Source organism: Oncorhynchus tshawytscha, linkage group LG31, assembly GCF_018296145.1.
Source record: "Oncorhynchus tshawytscha isolate Ot180627B linkage group LG31, Otsh_v2.0, whole genome shotgun sequence".
Taxonomy (NCBI): domain Eukaryota; kingdom Metazoa; phylum Chordata; class Actinopteri; order Salmoniformes; family Salmonidae; genus Oncorhynchus; species Oncorhynchus tshawytscha.
Window position 1 is genome coordinate 40,189,808 of NC_056459.1, and position 21,635 is coordinate 40,211,442.

General features: G+C 43.1%; 1 protein-coding gene across 2 annotated transcripts in view; it reads right to left on the reverse strand.

Moving 5' to 3' along the window:
* Window positions 1-17,254, reverse strand: part of fam91a1 (family with sequence similarity 91 member A1) — a 97,547-nt gene extending 80,293 nt beyond the window's left edge. Inside the window, exons 1-4 of one of the 2 annotated variants that reach the window (XM_042310577.1) lie at window positions 16,967-17,254; window positions 15,650-15,734; window positions 9,549-9,700; window positions 7,094-7,151 (exon numbers count right to left, since the gene is read on the reverse strand). In XM_042310577.1, coding sequence (XP_042166511.1) covers window positions 7,094-7,151; window positions 9,549-9,700; window positions 15,650-15,734; window positions 16,967-17,038 — 367 coding nt within the window. In that variant the 5' untranslated portion in view covers window positions 17,039-17,254. Of the gene's footprint in view, window positions 1-7,093; window positions 7,152-8,953; window positions 8,982-9,548; window positions 9,701-15,649; window positions 15,735-16,966 lie in introns of those variants that run through there. The other variant, XM_042310578.1, reaches the window with a different exon arrangement.
* Window positions 17,255-21,635: the final 4,381 nt, after the last annotated feature.

Consider the following 21,635-nt stretch of genomic DNA (forward strand, 5'->3'; position numbering starts at 1 on the left):
CTGTATAGTACACTACCTGAGACCAGAGCCCTATTCCCTGTATAGTACACTACATTATACCAGAGCCCTATTCCCTGTATAGTACACTACTATAGACCAGAGCCCTATTCCCTGTATAGTACACTACCTGAGACCAGAGCCCTATTCCCTGTATAGTACACTACTTTAGACCAGAGCCCTATTCCCTGTATAGTACACTACATTATACCAGAGCCCTATTCCCTGTATAGTACACTACTATAGACCAGAGCCCTATTCCCTGTATAGTACACTACCTGAGACCAGAGCCCTATTCCCTGTATAGTACACTACCTGAGACCAGAGCCCTATTCCCTATATAGTACACTACCTGAGACCAGAGCCCTATTCCCTGTATAGTACACTACCTGAGACCAGAGGCCTATTCCCAATGTAAATTGTCCGGTGGCGATTTTTACGAATTGTTCAGCAGTCTAATGGCTTGGGGGTAGAAGCTGTTGAGGAGCCGTTTGGTCCTAGACTTGGTGCTCCGGTACCGCTTGCCGTGCTGTAGCAGAGAAAACAGTCTATAACTTGGGTGACTGGAGCCTCTGACAATTTTATGGGCTTTCCCCTGACATCGCCTATTATATAGGTCCTGGATGGCAGGAAGCTTGGCCCCAGTGATATACTGGGCCGTACGCTCTACCCTCTGTAGTGGCTTACGGTCAGATGCCGAGCAGTTACCATACCAGGCGGTGATGAAACCGGTCAGGATGCTCTCGATGGTGCAGCTGTAGAACCTTTTGAGGATCTGGGGGCACATGCCAAATCTTTTCAGTCTCCTGAGGGGGAAGAGGTTTTGTCATGCCCTCTTCAAGACTGTCTTGATGAGGACATCAACGAACTTGAAACTCTCAACCCGCTCCACTTCAGCCCTGTCGATGTTAATGGGACCTGTTCGGCCCTCCTTTTCCTGTAGTCCACAATCAGCTCCTTTGTCTTGCTCACATTGAGGGAGAGGATATTGTCCTGGCACCACACTGCCAGGTCTCTGATCTCCTCCCTATAGGCTGTCTCATCGTTGTCGGTGACACTCATCATTGCTGATGGAGGGCGGGGGAGAGCTTTGTATGCATCTCTGTGTGTGGAGGAAAGGTGGTCTAGGATTTTTTTCCCCCCTCGTTGCACATGTGGCATACTGGTAAAAATGTAGTAAAACTGATTTAAGTTTGCCTGCATTAAAATCCCCGGCCACTAGGAGCACCGGTTCTGGGTGAGCATTTTCTTCTTTGTTTATGGCCTTATAGAGTTGGTTGAGAGCGGTTTTAGTGCCAGCTTTGCTTTGTGGTGGTAAATAGACGGCTACAAAAAATACAGATGAGAACGCTCTTGGTAGATAGAGTACCTCATGATAAGCTGTAGACCACACCAACTCAGGTGAGCAATACCTCGAGACTCCTTTAATATTAGGCATCGCACACCAGCTGTTATTGACAAATAGACACATACCCCCACCCCTCAACTTACCAGAGGTAGTATCTCTGTTCTGCCGGTGCAAGGAAAATCCCACCAGCTCTATATTGTCCGTTTCTTCGTTCAGCCACATCTCGGTGAAACAGAAGATGTTACGATTGCACGTTAGCAAGGAGAATGGAAAGCATTGGGAGTTCACTCGCTCGCCTCCAGCTTCTCAGGATCCCCGATCTGCATCCCCTTTTCCGGCGTCTTTTCTTCACGCAAAAGGCGTGGATCTGGGCCTGTTCCAGTGAAAGCAGGACATCCTTCTCGTCAAACTCGTTAAAGGAAAAAGTTTCTACCAGTCCGCGGTGAGTAATCGCTTTTCTGATGTCCAGAAGTTATTTTCAGTCATAAGAACCAGTAGCAGCAACATTATGTTTGAACTGGACTGTGTTTACAGCATGAGCGGCCGTGAGTAGATGCGCTTGTTTTGAGATCAAAGCAAGAGCTGCATATAGCCACCTATGCACATTTTGTTCATATACTTTGCTAGTTAGTTTTAAAAATGTTGCCACTTAGAAAGAACTTAGTCTTTACATACAAATCAAAAGTTTAGACACCTGCTCATTCAAGTGTTTTTCTTAATTTGTACTATTTTCTACATTGTAGAATAATAGTGAAGACATCACAACTATAAAATAACACATATTGAATCATGTAGTAACAAAAAAAAGTGTTAAATTAAAACATATTTTATATACTTGAGATTCTTCAAAGTAGCCACCCTTTGCCTTGATGACAGCTTTGCACACTCCTGGCATTCTCTCAACCAGCTTCATCTGGAATGCTTTTATAACAGTTTTGAAGGAGTTCCCACATATGCTGAGCACTTGTTGGCTGCTTTTCGTTCACCCTGCTGTCAAACTCATCCCAAACCATCTCAGTTGGGTGATTGTGGAGGCCAGGTCATCTGATGCAGCACTCAATCACACTCCATCTTGGTCAAATAGCCAGTACACAACCTGGAGGTGTGTTGGGTTATTGTCCTGTTGAAAAACAAATGATAGTGGGACTAAGACCAAACCAGATGGAATGGCGTATCGCTGCAGAATTCTGTGGTAGCCATGCTGGTTAAGTGTGCCTTGAATTCTAAATAAATCACAGACACTGTAACCAGCAAAGCACCACAACACCATCCACCTCCTCCTCCCTGCTTCACGGCGAGAACCACACATGTGGAGATCATCCGTTCACCTACTCTGCATCTCACAAAGACATGGCGGTTGGAACCAAAAATCTCAAATTTCGAGTCATCATACCAAAAAGGACACATTTCCAATGGTCTAATGTCCATTGCTCGTGTTTCTTGGCCCAAGCAAGTCTCTTTGTGTCCTTTAGTAGTGGTTTCTTAACAGAAATTCGGCCATGAAGGCTTGATTCACGCAGTCTACTCTGAACAGTTGATTTTGTGAAGTGTCCGTTATTTGAACTCTGTGAAGAAATTATTTGGGCTGCAATTTCTGAAGCTGGTAACTGTAATGAACTTATCCTCTGAAGTCATGGAGCCATCCTGCTTCTGACCAGTCTGACAGCAGAAAGTCATGGAGCCATCCTGCTTCTGACCAGTCTGACAGCAGAACAACATGGAGCCATCCTGCTTCTGGCCAGTCTCTCAGGAGAAAGTCATGGAGCCATCCCTCTTCTGGCCAGTCTCTCAGCAGGAAGTCATGGAGCCATCCCTCTTCTGGCCAGTCTCTCAGCAGGAAGTCATGGAGCCATCCTGTTTCTGGCCAGTCTCTCAGGAGAAAGTCAAGGAGCCATCCCTCTTCTGGCCAGTCTCTCAGGAGAAAGTCATGGAGCCATCCTGCTTCTGGCCAGTCTCTCATGGAGCTTCTGGCCAGTCTCTCAGGAGAAAGTCATGGAGCCATCCCTCTTCCCTGGCCAGTCTGACAACAGAAAGTCATGGAGACATCCCTCTTCTGGCCAGTCTGACAACAGAAAGTCATGGAGCCATCCCTCTTCTGGCCAGACAACAGAAAGTCTGAAAGTCATGGAGCATCCCTCTTCTGAAAGTCATGGAGCCATCCCTCTTCTGGCCAGTCTGACAACAGAAAGTCATGGAGAAATCCCTCTTCTGGCCAGTCTCTCAGCAGGAAGTCATGGAGCCATCCTGCTTCTGGCCAGTCTCTCATGGAGCCATCCTGTTTCTGGCCAGTCTCTCAGGAGAAAGTCATGGAGCCATCCCTCTTCTGGCCAGTCTCTCAGCAGAAAGTCATGGAGCCATCCCTCTTCTGGCCAGTCTGACAACAGAAAGTCATGGAGACATCCCTCTTCTGGCCAGTCTGACAACAGAAAGTCATGGAGCCATCCCTCTTCTGGCCAGTCTGACAACAGAAAGTCATGGAGCCATCCTCTTCTGGCCAGTCTGACAACAGAAAGTCATGGAGACATCCCTCTTCTGGCCAGTCTCTCAGCAGAAAGTCATGGAGCCATCCTGCTTCTGGCCAGTCTGACAACAGGAAGTCATGGAGCCATCCTGCTTCTGGCCAGTCTGACAACAGAAAGTCATGGAGCCATCCCTCTTCTGGCCAGTCTCTCAGGAGTAAGTAATCTACCAATGCCGCTTCATTCATTAATTTGCCGTTTGTAATGCAATGGGCTTTATTGTTTTATCAGTTACTGAGTTCCTCAAAATGAATTTGTTAATTAGTTAGAACAGTCAGAACAGTTCATTTGAAAATAAGGTCAAAGACAGTGTTTCCCATGTATTCATTTGGCAGCAGTGACCCAATGCCACAACCCTGGTGTTACTAGCACAATGTTTTAACTCACTGATGTTCTTATCCCTGAGAGAGGGAGTACTACAATACTACTAACAGTCAGCAGTTTATCCCTGAGAGAGGGAGTACTACAATATTACTAACAGTCAGCAGTTTATCCCTGAGAGAGGGAGTACTACAATACTACTAACAGCCAGCAGTGTATCCCTGAGAGAGGGAGTACTACAATACTACTAACAGCCAGCAGTTTATCCATGAGAGAGGGAGTACTACAATACTACTAACATCCAGCAGTGTATCCCTGAGAGAGGGAGTACTACAATACTACTAACAATCAGCAGTTTATCCCTGAGAGAGGGAGTACTACAATACTACTAACAGTCAGCAGTTTATCCCTGAGAGAGGGAGTACTACAATACTACTAACAGTCAGCAGTTTATCCCTGAGAGAGGGAGTACTACAATACTACTAACAGTCAGCAGTTTATCCCTGAGAGAGGGAGTACTACAATACTACTAACAGTCAGCAGTTTATCCCTGAGAGAGGGAGTACTACAATACTACTAACATCCAGCAGTTTATCCCTGAGAGAGGGAGTACTACAATACCCTGAGAGAGGGAGTACTGCAATACTAATACTACTAACAGTCAGCAGTTTATCCCTGAGAGAGGCCAGCAGTACTACAATACTACTAACAGCCAGCAGCAGTGCATCCCTGAGAGAGGGAGTACTGCAATACTACTAACAGCCAGCAGTTTATCCCTGAGAGAGGGAGTACTACAATACTACTAACAGTCAGCAGTTTATCCCTGAGAGAGGGAGTACTACAATACTACTAACAGTCAGCAGTTTATCCCTGAGAGAGGGAGTACTACAGTACTACTAACAGTCAGCAGTTTATCCCTGAGAGAGGGAGTACTGCAATCCTACACATGGTGTGCGTCCTTATTATTGAATTCCGATAGCCATTTGTAAGATGTTAGAATAACCGTCCACATTTACTTTTCCTCAGCCAACAAGACGAGCAACGAACAGCCAAATCACTAGCCTGTCAATCTACTATAGCAGAAAAGTGAACCTATTCTATTGGCCAGCTTGTCATTCTGTGCGACAAAGAAACAAACAGACTCTGGGACAGTTGTAGGAGATAAATCCCAAATTCAATCAACCAGTAGGCCTACACTTCATAAAAAACACAACATTAAAAAGCAATGAGTCTGATACAACAGCTCAGAACATTTAGATAATAAGGTTGATTAACTATTATTTAATTATAAAGCACAGCATTGCGCACAAGGCAGCAGGCCACATATACAAATGTTCCTTCCATTATGCAATTAGCAGGAAAACACTGTTAGAAATGTATGAAGAGCAGAAATCTAAAGATGCATCAACTATCATGTGTTAATATGACTGGGATTATCATGGGTTGTTAATATGACTGGGATTATCATGGGTTACTAATATGACTGGGATTATTGTGGGTTACTAATATGACTGGGATTATCATGGGTTACTAATATGACTGGTATTATCATGGGTTACTAATATGACTGGGATTATCATGGGTTGACTGGGATTAATATATGACTGGGATTATCATGGGTTACTAATATGACTGGGATTATCGTGAGTCACTAATATGACTGGTATTATCATGGGTTACTAATATGACTGGGATTATCATGGGTTACTAATATGACTGGTATTATCATGGGTCACTAATATGACTGGGATTATCATGGGTTGTTAATATGACTGGGATTATCATGGGTTACTAATATGACTGGGATTATCATGTGAGTCACTAATATGACTGGGATTATCATGGGTTACTAATATGACTGGGATTATCATGGGTTACAAATATGGTTACAAATATGACTGGGATTATCATGGGTTACTAATATGACTGAGATTATCATGGGTCACTAATATGACTGGGATTATCATGGGTTACAAATATGACTGGGATTATCATGGGTTACTAATATGACTGGGATTATCATGGGTTACTAATATGACTGGGATTATCATGGGTTACTAATATGACTGGGATTATCATGGGTTACTAATATGACTGGGATTATCATGGGTTACTAATATGACTGGGATTATCATGGGTTACTAATATGACTGGGATTATCATGGGTTACTAATATGACTGGGATTATCATGGGTTACTAATATGACTGGGATTATCATGGGTTACTAATATGACTGGGATTATCATGGGTATCATGTAGTAAAACCTTCAGGTTTCCAACTAAACGTTTTCAAAATGCATACTGCCTCCAGCTCATTGCAAAGTGGAGTGTGACACTCTGAAAGCTTGCCAACAACCGCTGCTTACACACTTGAATGGCAAATGGGAAGCGCGCTACAATTACCAGTTGAGAAATAAAAACAGTAGCCCTTTTCAATCGTGTCCATCAAAACTGTTTTTAACACACGATTGCATTTAGAATTATTATGCAATGATTGGGATTATAAAAGCAGATTTCAGTCCAGCAGCAACGAACAAGCGGTTTGAGGAGCTGAAGCAGCTGATTCTCCATTCCAATTAGGCTCTGTATATGTATGCTATGCTCGTGTGAGAAATACGATGAATCATGAAAATGCATGTGCCAATTAAATTCCACAAAATTATGCAAATTATCCTATAGACCGATAAGCATGACCGGTCCAGTGTATTTCCATCGACTAATAGGCTAAAAATAATTATTTTGTCATTAATTGTTTTTTTCTTCTCCCGGACAAATGGCCGGCGCCAATTTTATTTATCGTTTTTTGATGATTCTTTTTTGGGCCAAAAGCTGCTATTACCGGCTCCCGGAAATACTTCCCCACACACCACACAGCTCAGAGAGAAAGTACAGCAACAGGCTACTTACAGTCAGCAGCAGTGAAGTTGGGCAGCGAGTCGTAACTCTTCTCTACGTTCATGATGTCCTGGAGGTGGAGAGAGGGAAGGAGGGAGGGAGGGAGAGAGGGAGGTGGAGAGAGGGAGGAGAGGGAAGAGAAGAGGGAAGAGGAGAGAGGAAGAGAGGGAGAAATTAAACCAGGAAAAAGGGAGCAGCAAATTAAACTAATTTCTCTTCCTACACCATTCCTTCCTTCCCTGAACCTTGATTATTCACTGTCAATGTTCCAAATGGCACCCTATTCCCAATGTAGTGCACTACTTTGGACCAGGGCCCTATGGCACACTATTCCCTATTTAGTGCAGTAATGAATTTATTCTATTAAAAACATATCAAATGGATTATCAGAGTGACACATCGTTCAGTAATATAATTTACATGTCTAGTATGAAGACGTTGGTCTCAGAACGCGCAGCGAGACGTTGGTCTCAGAACGCGCAGCGAGACGTTGGTCTCAGAACGCGCAGCGAGACGTTGGTCTCAGAACGCGCAGCGAGACGTTGGTCTCAGAACGCGCAGCGAGACGTTGGTCTCAGAACGTTGGTCTCAGAACGCGCAGCGAGACGTTGGTCTCAGAACGCGCAGCGAGACGTTGGTCTCAGAACGCGCAGCGAGACGTTGGTCTCAGAACGCGCAGCGAGACGTTGGTCTCAGAACGCGCAGCGAGACGTTGGTCTCAGAACGCGCAGCGAGATGTTGGTCTCAGAACGCGCAGCGAGACGTTGGTCTCAGAACGCGCAGCTCAGTACCTAATGGCAGTCAGGCTACCTCTGGCGAGCACATGGAGGGCTGTGCGGCCCCCCAAAGAAATGACACCCCACACCATGACTGACCCACCGCCAAACCGGTCATGCTGGAGGATGTTGCAGGCAGCAGAACGTTCTCCACGGCGTCTCCAGACTCTGTCACGTCTGTCATGTGCTCAGTGTGAACCTGCTTTCATCTCTGAAGAGCACAGGGCGCCAGTGGCGAATTTGCCAATCTTGGTGTTCTCTGGCAAATGCCAAATGTCCTGCACGGTGTTGGGCTGTAAGCACAACCCCCACCTGTGGACGTCGGGCCCTCATACCACCCTCATGGAGTCTGTTTCTGACCGTATGAGCAGACACATGCACATTTGTGGCCTGCTGGAGGTCATTTTGCAGGGCTCTGGCAGTGCTCCTCCTTGCACAAAGGTGGAGGTAGCGGTCCTGCTGCTGGGTTGTTGCCCTCCTACGCCCTCCTCCACGTCTCCTGATGTACTGGCCTGTCTCCTGGTAGCGCCTCCATGCTCTGGACACTACACTGACAGACACAGCAAACCTTCTTGCCACAGCTCGCATTGATGTGCCATCCTGGATGAGCTGCACTACCTGAGCCACTTGTGTGGGTTGTAGACTCAGTCTCATGCTACCACTAGAGTGAAAGCACCGCCAGCATTCAAAAGTGACCAAAACATCAGCCAGGAAGCATAGGAACTGAGAAGTGGTCTGTGGTCACCAACTGCAGAACCTTTCCTTTATTGGGGGTGTCTTGCTAATTGCCTATAATTTCCACCTGTTGTCTATTCCATTTGCACAACAGCATGTGAAATGTATTGTCAATCAGTGTTGCTTCCTAAGTGGACAGTTTGATTTCACAGAAGTGTGATTGACTTGGAATTACATTGTGTTGTTTAAGTGTTCCCTTTATTTTTTTGAGCAGTGTAATAGGAGAAGGGGTGACTACAGTAGATATATTATATATAGTAATAGTATATAGTATTATAGTACCTCCATGATGCTGATATAGTAGAAGGGGTGACTACAGTAGATATATTATATATAGTAATAGTATATAGTATTATAGTACCTCCATGATGCTGATATAGTAGGAGAAGGGGTGACTACAGTAGGTATAGTATATAGTATTATAGTACCTCCATGATGCTGATATAGTAGGAGAAGGGGTGACTACAGTAGATATAGTATATAGTATTATAGTGCCTCCATGATGCTGATATAGCAGGCGAAGGGGTGACTACAGTAGATATATTATATATAGTAATAGTATATAGTATTATAGTACCTCCATCATGCTGATATAGTAGAAGGGGTGACTACAGTAGATATATTATATATAGTAATAGTATATAGTATTATAGTACCTCCATCATGCTGATATAGTAGAAGGGGTGACTACAGTAGATATAGTATATAGTATTATAGTACCTCCATGATGCTGATATAGTAGGAGAAGGGGTGACTACAGTAGATATAGTATTATAGTACCTCCATGATGCTGATATAGTAGGAGAAGGGGTGACTACAGTAGATATAGTATTATAGTACCTCCATGATGCTGATATAGTAGGAGAAGGGGTGACTACAGTAGATATAGTATTATAGTACCTCCATGATGCTGATATAGTAGAAGGGGTGACTACAGTAGATATAGTATATAGTACCTCCATGATGCTGATATAGTAGGAGAAGGGGGTGATGCGGAGGCCTTTGACCATGATGTCTGACAGGTGGTAGGGGTAGAGCATCAGGTGATCTCGGCTGTACTTCAGCAGCTCCTCATAGTACTTCCTCTCATCCTTCCTCACGTGTCTCACTGGACAGACATGGGGGGAGAGGACAGACACACTCAGATCAGACAGGGACTGATAAGGACAGAGACAGTCAGATCAGATAGGGACTGATAAGGACAGAGACAGTCAGATCAGATAGGGACTGATAAGGACAGAGACAGACAGATCAGATAGGGACTGATAAGGACAGAGACAGACAGATCAGATAGGGACTGATAAGGACAGAGACAGACAGGGACTGATAAGGACAGAGACAGACAGATCAGATAGGGACTGATAAGGACAGAGACAGTCAGATCAGATAGGGACGGGTTAGGAAAGACTGTCAGAACAGATAGGGACTGATAAGGACAGACACTGTGATCAGATAGGGAAAGAAAGCTAGTCCATTAGGCCTACTGACAATAGCAGATACTTTCAGATACATAGGGCCCCATAATAATGCACTGTAAGTACTGAGCAATAAAATTATTTATCATTGGTTATAAATTGGCCTTCAGAAAGTATTCACACATTGACTTTTTCCACAATGGTCATGACATGTTATGATATTTGAAAGAAACCATATGAACGTTGTTCATATATAATGACAAGTTTACACTATTCCTCTATGACAAAGATATTTCTATAGGTCTTCCCTTTCATCTGTGTCTGGTGTTAGTTAGTTACTGGCTAGCTAGGTCTGCATCTCTGTCTGGTGTTAGCTAGTTACTGGCTAGCTAGGTCTTCATCTGTCTGGTGTTAGCTAGTTACTGGCTAGCTAGTTCTTCATCTGTCTGGTGTTAGCTTGTTACTGGCTAGCTAGGTCTTCATCTGTCTGGTGTTAGCTTGTTACTGGCTAGCTAGGTCTTCATCTGTCTGGTGTTAGCTTGTTACTGGCTAGCTAGGTCTTCATCTGTCTGGTGTTAGCTTGTTACTGGCTAGCTAGGTCTTCATCTGTCTGGTGTTAGCTTGTTACTGGCTAGCTAGGTCTTCAGCCAGCATGGAACAGTCAGTCAAAGCGAGCTCATGAATATTAGCTCCCCGCCCACTATAAGCCTGTCTTTTTAAACTTCCTGTTAGTTAGTCATCAGAGAAAATTTTAACTTCCTCAAATGATGAGAAATTCTATGCAAAAGTTGTATCATGGTTGATATTTTAGTCACTCAATGGGAATCAGAATGACTGTTCAGGACCTTTAAAATGTATTTATATATTTTGTCACTGGCCTACACACAATACCCCATTATGTCAAAGTGGAATTGTGTATTTATTTTGACAAATTTATAGAAAATGAAAAGCTAAAATGCCTTCAGTCAATAAATATTCAACCCATTTTTTATGGCAAGCCTCAAGTTCAGGAGAAAATAAATGTGCTTAACAAGTTACATTATAAGTTGCATGGACTGTGTGCAATAATAGTGTTCAACATGATTTTTGAATGACTACCTCATCTCTGTACCCCACACATACAGATAATTGTAAGGCCCCTCAGTCGAGCAGTGAATTTCAAACACAGATTGAACCACAAAGATCAGGGAGGTTTTCCAATGCCTCGCAAAGAAGGGCTCCTATTGGTAGATGGGGTAAAAAAAAAGAAAACATTGAATATCCCTTTGAGCATAGTGAAGTTATTAATTACACTTTGGATGTGTCAATACTGCTCAGGGATTTCACCATGAGGCCAATGGTGACTTTAAAACAGTTACAGAGTTTAATGGCTGTGATATGAGACAACTGAGGATGGATCAACAACATTGTAGTTACTCCACAATACTAACCTAAATGACAGAGTGAAAGGATGGAAGCAACAAGGCAGTAAAGTCATACTGCAAAACATGTGGCAATACAATTAACTGTTTGTCCTGAATACAAAGTGTTATGTTCGGGGCAAATATAATACAACACATTACTGAGTACCACTCTCCATATATTCAAGCATAGTGTTGGCTGCATCATGTTATGGGTATGATGGTAATCGTTCAGGACTAGGGAGTTTTTCAGGATAAAAAAATAAAAGGAATGATGCTAAGCACAGGCAAAATCCTAGAGAAAAAACAGCTGGTTCAGTCTGCTTTCCAACAGACACTGGGAGAGGACAATAACCTAAAACACAAGGCCAAATAACACTGGAGTTGCTTACCAAAAGAGTGAATGCTCCGGAGTGGCTGAGTAACAGGTTTGACTTAAATCTGCATGAAAATCTATGGCAGGACGTGAATTTTATTTTCTAGCAATGATCAACAAGCTTGAAGAATTATAATGGGCAAATGTTGCACAATCCAGGTGTGGACAGTTCTTTGAGACTTACCCAGAAGCACTCACAGCTGTACTTGCTGCCAAAGGTGCTGCTAACATGTATTTTCTCAGGGGGTTAAATACTTATCTAAATCAAGATATTATAGTGTTTTATTTTTCATAAATGTTTTACAAATGTCCACTTTGACAGAGTATTTTGTAGTGATGCACCGATATGACATTTTTGGCCGATACCGATATCCGATATTTTCCTTGACAAAAATACCTGAAACTGATAACCGTTATTTACAATTTTAGCGGCCTTTTAAGGATTCTAGTTAAATAGTTAACACATGTAACGGATGTGAAACGGCTAGCTAGTTAGCGGTGGTGCGCGCTAAATAGCGTTTCAATCGGTGACGTCACTTGCTCTGAGACCTTGAAGTAGTAGTTCCCCTTGCTCTGCAAGGGCAACGGCTTTTGTGGAGCGATGGGTAACGATGCTTCGTGGGTGACTGTTGTTGATGTGTGTAGATGTGTGTAAATTGGTGGTTGAAGATATCCCTCTAGTGGTGTGGGGGCTGTGCTTTGGCAAAGTGGGTGGGATTATATCCTGCCTGTTTAGCCCTGTCCGGGGGTGTCCTCGGATGGGTCCACAGTGTCCCCTGACCCCTCCTGTCTCAGCCTCCAGTATTTATGCTGCAATAGTTTGTGTGTTGGGGGGCTAGGGTCAGTCTGTTATATCTGGAGTATTTCTCCTGTCTTATCTGGAGTATTTCTCCTGTCATAGCCGATCATTGAGAGTATCTCTACCACTCCTCGGTGTCCTGTGTGAATTTAAGTACGCTCTCTCTAATTCTCTCTTTCTTTCCTTCTCCCTCTCGGAGGACCTGAGCCCTAGGACCATGCCTCAGGACTACCTGGCATGATGACTCCTTGCTGCCCCCAGTCCACCTGGCTGTGCTGCTGCTCCAGTTTCAACTGTTCTGCCTGCGGCTATGGAACCTTGACCTGTTCACCCTGACCTGTTCACCGGACATGCTACCTGTCCCAGAACTGCTGTTTTCAACTCTCTAGAGACAGCAGGAGTGGTAGAGATACTCTCAATGATCGGCTATGAAACGCCAACTGACATTTACTCCTGAGTTGCTGACCTGTTACACCCTCGACAACAACTGTTATTATCTATTATTATTTGACCCTGCTGGTCATTTATGAACATTTGAACATCTTGGCCATGTTCTGTTATAATCTCCACCCGGCACAGCCAGAAGATGACTGGCCACCCCTCATAGGAAGAAACCTGGAGAGGAACCAGGCTATGTTTTGGCCTTTCTATGGAGTTTTTCCTAGCCACCGTGCTTCTACACCTGCATTGCTTGCTGTTTGGGGTTTTAGGCTGGGTTTCTGTACAGCACTTTGTGACATCAGCTGATGTAAGAAGGGCTTTATAAATATATTTGATTGATTGTTTGATTAGCCACAATAGTGGACTTTGTGGTTGACCTTCAAAATAAATGTGTATTCATTAGCATCGCTGTCAATGACATACTTTTATTTTGAAGGCAAAACGCAAATTCCACTATTGTGCCTAATCCTTATTGTGGCAAGCTTCACAACACATAACTCGGTCCAGTTGAGCCTCACGAGCCAGATGAAGCTAGCTGGCTGCTTATAACGTAAGTAATTGACTAGCTATTTATTTTCCATGAATTGAAGTTTAATTTCAATAGGTGAACAACAATTCTTACAAGGATTCCTAAATCATTGCTAAGAATAATGAAAATGACTACAGTTTCTACTGGTCATTGTTTTTAGGCTGGTTGTATTGGAGTTAGCTAGGTACCAAGCTAAAGCTAGCTAGCTACCCAAGAAGTTGCAGTCAAACAAATTATGCTTTATTACCAACGCGGTATTGTAAACATCGGTCGTGGCAGACTTTTTTGTACAGCTTGACAGTGCTACTGTATCTTTTCTGACACGCAACGACCCAAATGGCGTTCCATATGTCGTGAAGCTAATCGCAGTGACGCCATTACTGTGCAACTCCGGTAGGGCAACAACTGAAAAATAGCCCACTTGGTAGTGTGTACCGGTGCTCGACCAGTCGGCGAAAGCCAACGGTTGATTGTCAAGGGCAATGAATTACATTATCTTGCAGTTAATGGATTTCGCCTTTGAGGTGTCTCGCTGAAATGTTCTTACTCTTTCAATTGACTGCTCGATCCACACAGCAGACATTGTGGGCGAGGTTAGGAATGCTGTGTTGCACGTGTAGCGCAACATTTTACGTGGCGTCATTATGTAATGTACCTACGTTATATAGGTATGCACGGCAGCTTTGAAATCGGCTTTGCACATCAGGCATTAAACTAGACACCAGCCGATACCAATGTTAGCATTTTTAGCTAATATCGGCCGATTCTGATATGTTCACCGATATACACTGTAAACTCTCCTTCCAGACCCATATCAAACGTCTCCAATCCAAAGTTAAATCTAGAATTGGCTTCCTATTTCGCAACAAAGCATCCTTCACTCATGCTGCCAAACATACCCTTGTAAAACTGACCATCCTACCAATCCTCGACTTTGGCGATGTCATTTACAAAATAGCCTTCAATACCCTACACAACAAATTGGATGCAGTCTATCACAGTGCAATCCGTTTTGTCACCAAAGCCCCATATACTACCCACCATTGCGACCTGTACGCTCTCGTTGGCTGGCCCTCGCTTCATACTTGTCGCCAAACCCACTGGCTCCATGTCATCTACAAGACCCTGCTAGGTAAAGTCCCCCTTATCTCAGCTCGCTGGTCACCATAATATCTCCCACCTGTAGCACATGCTCCAGCAGGTATATCTCTCTAGTCACCCCCAAAACCAATTCTTTCTTTGGCCGCCTCTCCTTCCAGTTCTCTGCTGCCAATGACTGGAACGAACTACAAAAATCTCTGAAACTGGAAACACTTATCTCCCTCACTAGCTTTAAGCACCAACTGTCAGAGCAGCTCACAGATTACTGCACCTGTACATAGCCCACCTATAATTTAGCCCAAACAACTACCTCTTTCCCTTCTGTGTTTAATTAATTTATTTATTTTGCTCCTTTGCACCCCATTATTTTTATTTCTACTTTGCACATTCTTCCATTGCAAAACTACCATTCCAGTGTTTTACTTGCTATATTGTATTTACTTTGCACCATGGCCTTTTTTGCCTTTACCTCCCTTCTCACCTCATTTGCTCACATCGTATATAGACTTGTTTATACTGTATTATTGACTGTATGTTTGTTTTACTCCATGTGTAACTCTGTGTCGTTGTATGTGTCGAACTGCTTTGCTTTATCTTGGCCAGGTCGCAATTGTAAATGAGAACTTGTTCTCAACTTGCCTACCTGGTTAATTAAAGGTGAAATAAATAAAAATAAAATATCATGTATCCCTAGTATTTTGTGTAGATTTACAAAAAAATTAAATTAAATCCATTTAATCCCACTTTGTAACACAACAAAATCTGGAAAAAGTCAAGGGGTGTGAACACTTTCTGTGCCCTGAAATGAGGGGTGGATATGGTAGTCTACAACATAGTTATTCTGACAAGCCTGAGACTTCCATGCATTCCATTCCTCCCATGCTGACTCCTCCCATGCTGACTCCTCCCATGCTGACTCCTCCCATGCTGACTCCTCCCATGCTGACTCCTCCCATGCTGACTCCTCCCATGCTGACTCCTCCCATGCTGACTCACCTAGGTTATTGCGGAACCTTAGCTGGTTGCGGATACTGTACAACTGCACATGTTTCTCATATTCACGCTGCGAGTTCCCAACACTCTGTAAATGAAAACAGGACATTTAAATGCATTAATATACAAATTAAATCAAATTTTATTTGTCACATCCCTCGAATACAAGTGTAGACCATACCGTGAAATGCTTACTTAGGAGCCCATTCGCAACAATTCAGTTAAAAAGACAATTAACAAATAGATAAAAAGATAATAGTAACACAAAATAATAATAACGAGGCTAAATACAGGCTATATACAAGGAGTACCGGTACCAAGTCAGTGTACTGGGGGATGAGGTCGTTGGGGTGATTGATTGAGGTCATTTGCATATGTAGGTTTGGTTAGGTGATTGAAATATTATGTACATGTAGGTAGGGGGCGGGGGGGGGGAAGCAGAACGTCCAGGTAGCCATTTAATTAACTGTCATCAGTCTTATGGCTTTGGGGTAGAAGCTGTTCAGGAGCCTTTTGCTCCTAGACTTGGATCGCTCCGGTACTGCTTGCCGTGCGACTTGGTTGGCTGGAGCCTGATCATTTTTAAGACCTTTCTCTGACACTGCCTGGTTTAGAGGTCCTGGATGGCAGTCTGTAAGCACTACCCTCTGTACAGTAACATACACAGTATGTATTAAAGCCTACAGAAAGGTCATGTAGAGGTGATTGAATATTGCATTATAGAGCTTGTATAATAAACACAATGCATTCAATCTCATTCATACCGCTCAACACTTATGAGGTGGGATTTATTAACGGTATGTAGTAGTTATGAATAGATAATTGCGGTATTATAACTGCATTTCTTTGCTGATCAAAAACATTTCGAGTTACCCTAGTTGCTTGACATGGTTGATAATAGATAACACAATGCAGCTCATTTTCATTCGGCCGCTAGCTGATAGCTGTTCAGCTATAATCATGACATTATACCAGCTGTCAAAATCATGTGATTAAGTATTAGCTGCTATACCAAGTTAGGCAGCCAGCTAGTTAGGTAACGGAGCGGTGCTCTGATGACGCTTTCAGGTGAACGACAAAATCAGTTGCTAAATGAACCCAAGGGAGAAAGTTTACATATTGTCAGTTAACTTAACTAGCTGGCTGTGAATAGCTTTTTAGCTAGCTAGATCAGGGGTTCCCAAACGTTTCGGGTTTTTTTTGCCCTAACACTACACAGCTGATACAAATAACCAAAGCTTGATGATGAGTTGGTTATTTGAATCAACTGTGTAGTGTTAGGGGGGAAACGTATGGGAAACCCTGAGCTAGATCAAATACCTGTTTGACACTTGCTGGTAGCTTGTTCCACGGATAATTCTGCCTAATGTGAAATTCGACGTCCGTGTTCATCGCTAACTAGTTTGAATCGGGATCCACGAAACGAACAGCAGCGGGTTTTTGCCAAGTCCAAGATGACTTATAAAAAATACCGAAACATAAAAAATATAAAAAATAAATGTATACAGTAACTTAATAATACGAATGTTTCAGATCTGAAAATAGCAATTTTTTCCCCCTTTTTAATAAATGTCCACTTCCTTGTTGTATTTTGGAACGATCCTTCGTCACTTCCGTCCGAGGCGTAACCAACGGAAACATGACGGTTGATGTGATCACATGACAGAATGATTATCCAGTCAAACTCACTACATTTTCTTGTTACGGAAGTAAGGAAGCAACTCAAATGGTTGGCTCCATTCCAGCAATGTGTACTGACCTTGCAAAATACATGTCTTGTATTATTTCTTACATAGAGCATTTATTAGATGTTTTATTATACCTTTATTTATACAGTTTTTTTCTCATTGAGATATCTCTTTTCCAAGAGAGACCTGGTCTAGTATAGTGGTCATATAAACTGTCTAGCTAGTGGCTACAACTGTCAAACTATCACACCTGTCCACATGAAACTGGTCTGACAAGGTCTAATTGTGAAATGTTTTTTGTTTTTTTTATTCAAAAAACGTATTAGATATAAATAAATAATAGCCAGTGTCAATTTTACATCTACATTTACATCTTGGTGGGGCGAACTAAAAAAAAAATGCAAAAAAAGCAAAGCCACTACAAAACAACACTAAACAATATATGAATTGCACTTTAACGGTGACAAACGATGCCCACAAACTGTTAGGGTCTACATAAAGCTGTCCCAACAGCAGAGCTTTCTTTTCAGCACCATGGAGTGAATCCTTACCACTGCTACACCTGGCTATCAGTGGAGCCTTGTCTGGCAGCGAAACAGTTCATTCAGTCTCATTTACTGCCTTTTAAAAAAAACATAGCTGATATGGCTGACTTGCTTAAACAAATGTGGTTTCTACTGACAATTGAAATAGCACAAGCTATGGCATAAGGGAATGACGAGTGGATAAGAGGCAATCCGTAATTTCAATTAAGACAATGAGTGAGCTGGAACGAACGTAGTCAATAACTATTTGTTCACCACTTTTAAAATGTACAGCGACATAATTCAGAATGGGAGTTTCTTACAGTATTCTCCCTGTACACCAAGTCAGAACCATAGGATAAATAAAGGGGGCATATACAGTGCATTCGGAAAGTATTCAGACCCCTTGACGTTTTGCACATTTTGTTACATTACAGCCTTATTCTAAAATGTATTGTTTAAATTGCTTCACTGTAGGGATAGTGCCAGGATTCCTCCAGACATTCAGGCCAAAGAGTTAAATATTGGTTTCATCAGACCAGTGAATCTTGTTTCTCATAGTCTGAGAGTGTTTAGGTGCCTTTGGCAAAATCATAGCAGGCTGTTGTGTGCCGTTTACTGAGAAGGGGCTTCCGTCTGGCCACTCTATTATAAAGGCCTGATTGGTGCAGGGCTGCAGAGACGGTTGTCCTTCTGGAAGGTTCTCCCATTTCCAGAGAGGAACTCTGTGGCTCTGTCAGAGTGACCACTGGGTCTTGGACACCTCCCTGACCAAGACCCTCCTCCCCCGATTGCTCAGTTTAGCCAGGCGGCCAGCTCTAGGAAGAGTCTTGGTGGTTTCAAACTTATTCCATTTAAGAATGATGGAGGCCACTGTGTTCTTGGGGACCTCCAATGCTGCAGACATTTTGGGGTTTTACCACAGGTGGACTCCAATCAAGTTGTAGAAACATCGCAAGGATGATCAATGGAAACAGGATGCACCTGAACTCAATTTCGAATGTCATGGCAAAGGGTCTGAATATTTATGCAAATAAGGTATTTCTGTTTTTGAGTTTTTATACATTTGCCAATATTTCTAAAAAACTGTTTTTGCTTTGTCATTATGGGGTATTGTGTGTAGATTGATAAGGATTTTTATTTAATTAATTTTAGAATAAGGCTGTAACATAACAAAATGTCGAAAAAGTCAAGGGGTCTGAATACTTTCCAAAAGCAAAGTTGGTCAAATATGACAATGCTATTTGCATTTCACAACATATATCCCAGTTTTCATACTGTAAAAATGAATGAGATAAATCAACTGTCTGAAATGCCTGGACTGTGAGTCAACCTTGCCACGGGCTTCCAGTGTGATTAGACACTGTTCTTGGAGAGCTCAAAGATCAATATCTGCACCTCAACTCACTTTCATTACATCCCAAATGGCACCCTATTCCTTACATGGACCATTAGTGCACTACTTTAGATCAGAACCCTATTGGCCATTTGTGACGCAGACCTCAAGTCACTTGGTAACCAACCAGTATAAACAGTGTTGGGGTACAGCTCAGAGTCACATAGCGCTGTGTGCTCGGCTCCTCGCTCTGACGACAACTAGCTGCCTAGTGGCTGACATCTCAATCTTGTTATTCAATCTCTCTGTTTTCCTCCCCATATGCTGTAAAGCAAACATGACAGTAACTCATCTCAATGCCTCAGGAGTTTTAGGGGAGGTGGGGGAAGGGGAATGGGTCTAACAAGTTGTACCCTGCTGTCCTAGAGAGAAAGGTATGATCCAAATGGAACCCTATTCCCTACATAGTGCACAACTTTAGACCAGGACATATAGGGAGAGATCCAGATATGGGAAAGGCCAGCATTCTGATTATGTAGATGAGTTGAGATGGAGATAGATGATGTAAGGAGGAGATCATTATTATTATTATAATTCTAATAACAAAACCAACATCTGGTCTGCCACTGTGCATCCTGCTTTTAATAAGTGTCATCAAATCAAATGTTATTCTTATTTAATTGTTCATGCGTTTCATAAACAACAGGTGTAGTAACTAAAAGTGAAAAGCATTAGGGCCATTCTTAACAATGCAGAGAGACAGAATTTTTTTAAATACTAAATGAGTACTGAGTCCATGTGCAGGGGTACGATGTAACGGGTACTGAGTCCATGTGCAGGGGTACGATGTAACAGGTACTGAGTCCATGTGCTGGGGTACGATGTAACAGGTACTGAGTCCATGTGCAGGGGTACGATGTAACAGGTACTGAGTCCATGTGCAGGGGTACGATGTAACAGGTACTGAGTCCATGTGCTGGGGTACGATGTAACAGGTACTGAGTCCATGTGCAGGGGTACGATGTAACAGGTACTGAGTCCATGTGAAGGGGTACGATGTAACAGGTACTGAGTCCATGTGAAGGGGTACGATGTAACAGGTACTGAGTCCATGTACAGGGGTACGATGTAACGCGTAACCAAAAAAGTGTTAAACAAATCTAAATATATTTTATATTTGAGATTCTTCTACGTAACCCCCCTTTGCCTTGATGACAGCTTTGTACACTCTTGGCATTCTCTCAACTAGCTTCATGAGGTAGTCACCTGGAATGCATTTCAAATAACAGGTGTACCTTGTTAAAAGTTCATTTGTGGAATTTCTTTCCTTCTTAATACGTTTAGGCCAATCAGTTGTGTTATGACAAGGTAGGGATGATATACAGAAGACCGCCCTATTTGGTAAAAGACCAAGTCCATATTATGGCAAGAACAGCTCAAATAAGCAAAGAGAAGCGTCAGTCCTCTCAATGGTGCAGCTGTAGAACTTTTTCAGGATCTGAGGACCCATGCCAAATTCTTTTAAGCCTCCTGAGGGGGAAGAAGTGTTGTCGTGCCCTCTTCACGACTGTGTTGGTGTGTGTAGACCATGATAGATCCTTAGTGATGTGGGCACCGAGGAACTTGAAGCTCTCGACCCACTCCACTACAGCCCCGTAGATGTGAATGGGGCCGTGCTCGGCCCTCTGTTTCCTGTCATCCACGATCAGCTCCTTTGTTTTGCTGACCTGGTTGTTGTCCTGGCACCACACTGCCAGGTTTCTGACCTCCTCCCTATAGGCTGTCTCGTCGTTGTCGGTGATCAGGCCTACCCCCGTCGTGTCGTCAGCAAACTTAATGATGATGTTGGAGTCGTGCGCGTACACACAGTCGTGGATGAACAGGAAGTACAGGAGGGGACTAAGAACACACCTCTGAGGGGCCCCCGTGTTGAGGGTCAGCATGGCGGATGTGTTGTTACCTACCCTTACCACCTGGGAGCAGTCCGTCAGGAAGATCCAGTTGCAGAGGGAGGTGTTCAGTCCCAGGGTCCTTAGCTTAGTGATGAGCTTGGAGGGCATTATGGTGTAGAACACTGAGCTGTAGTCAATGAATAACATTCTCACATAGGTGTTCCACTTTTCCAGGTGGGAGAGGGCAGTGTGGAGTGCAATAGAGATTGTATGTGTTTCTGTGTGTGGAATAAAAGTTTTGTCTCCCCTAGTTGCACAGGTAACATACTGGTAGAAATTATGTTAAACATATTTCAGTTTCCCTGCAAATCACCAGCCACCAGTGCGCCACCTTTGGATGAGCATTCTCTTGTTTGCTTATGGCTTTATACAGCTCGTTGAGTGAGGTGCCAGCATCGGTTTTTGATGATAAATAGACAGCTACGAAAAATATAGATGTAAACTTTCTCGGTAAATAGCATGGTCTACAGCTTATCATGAGGTACGCAA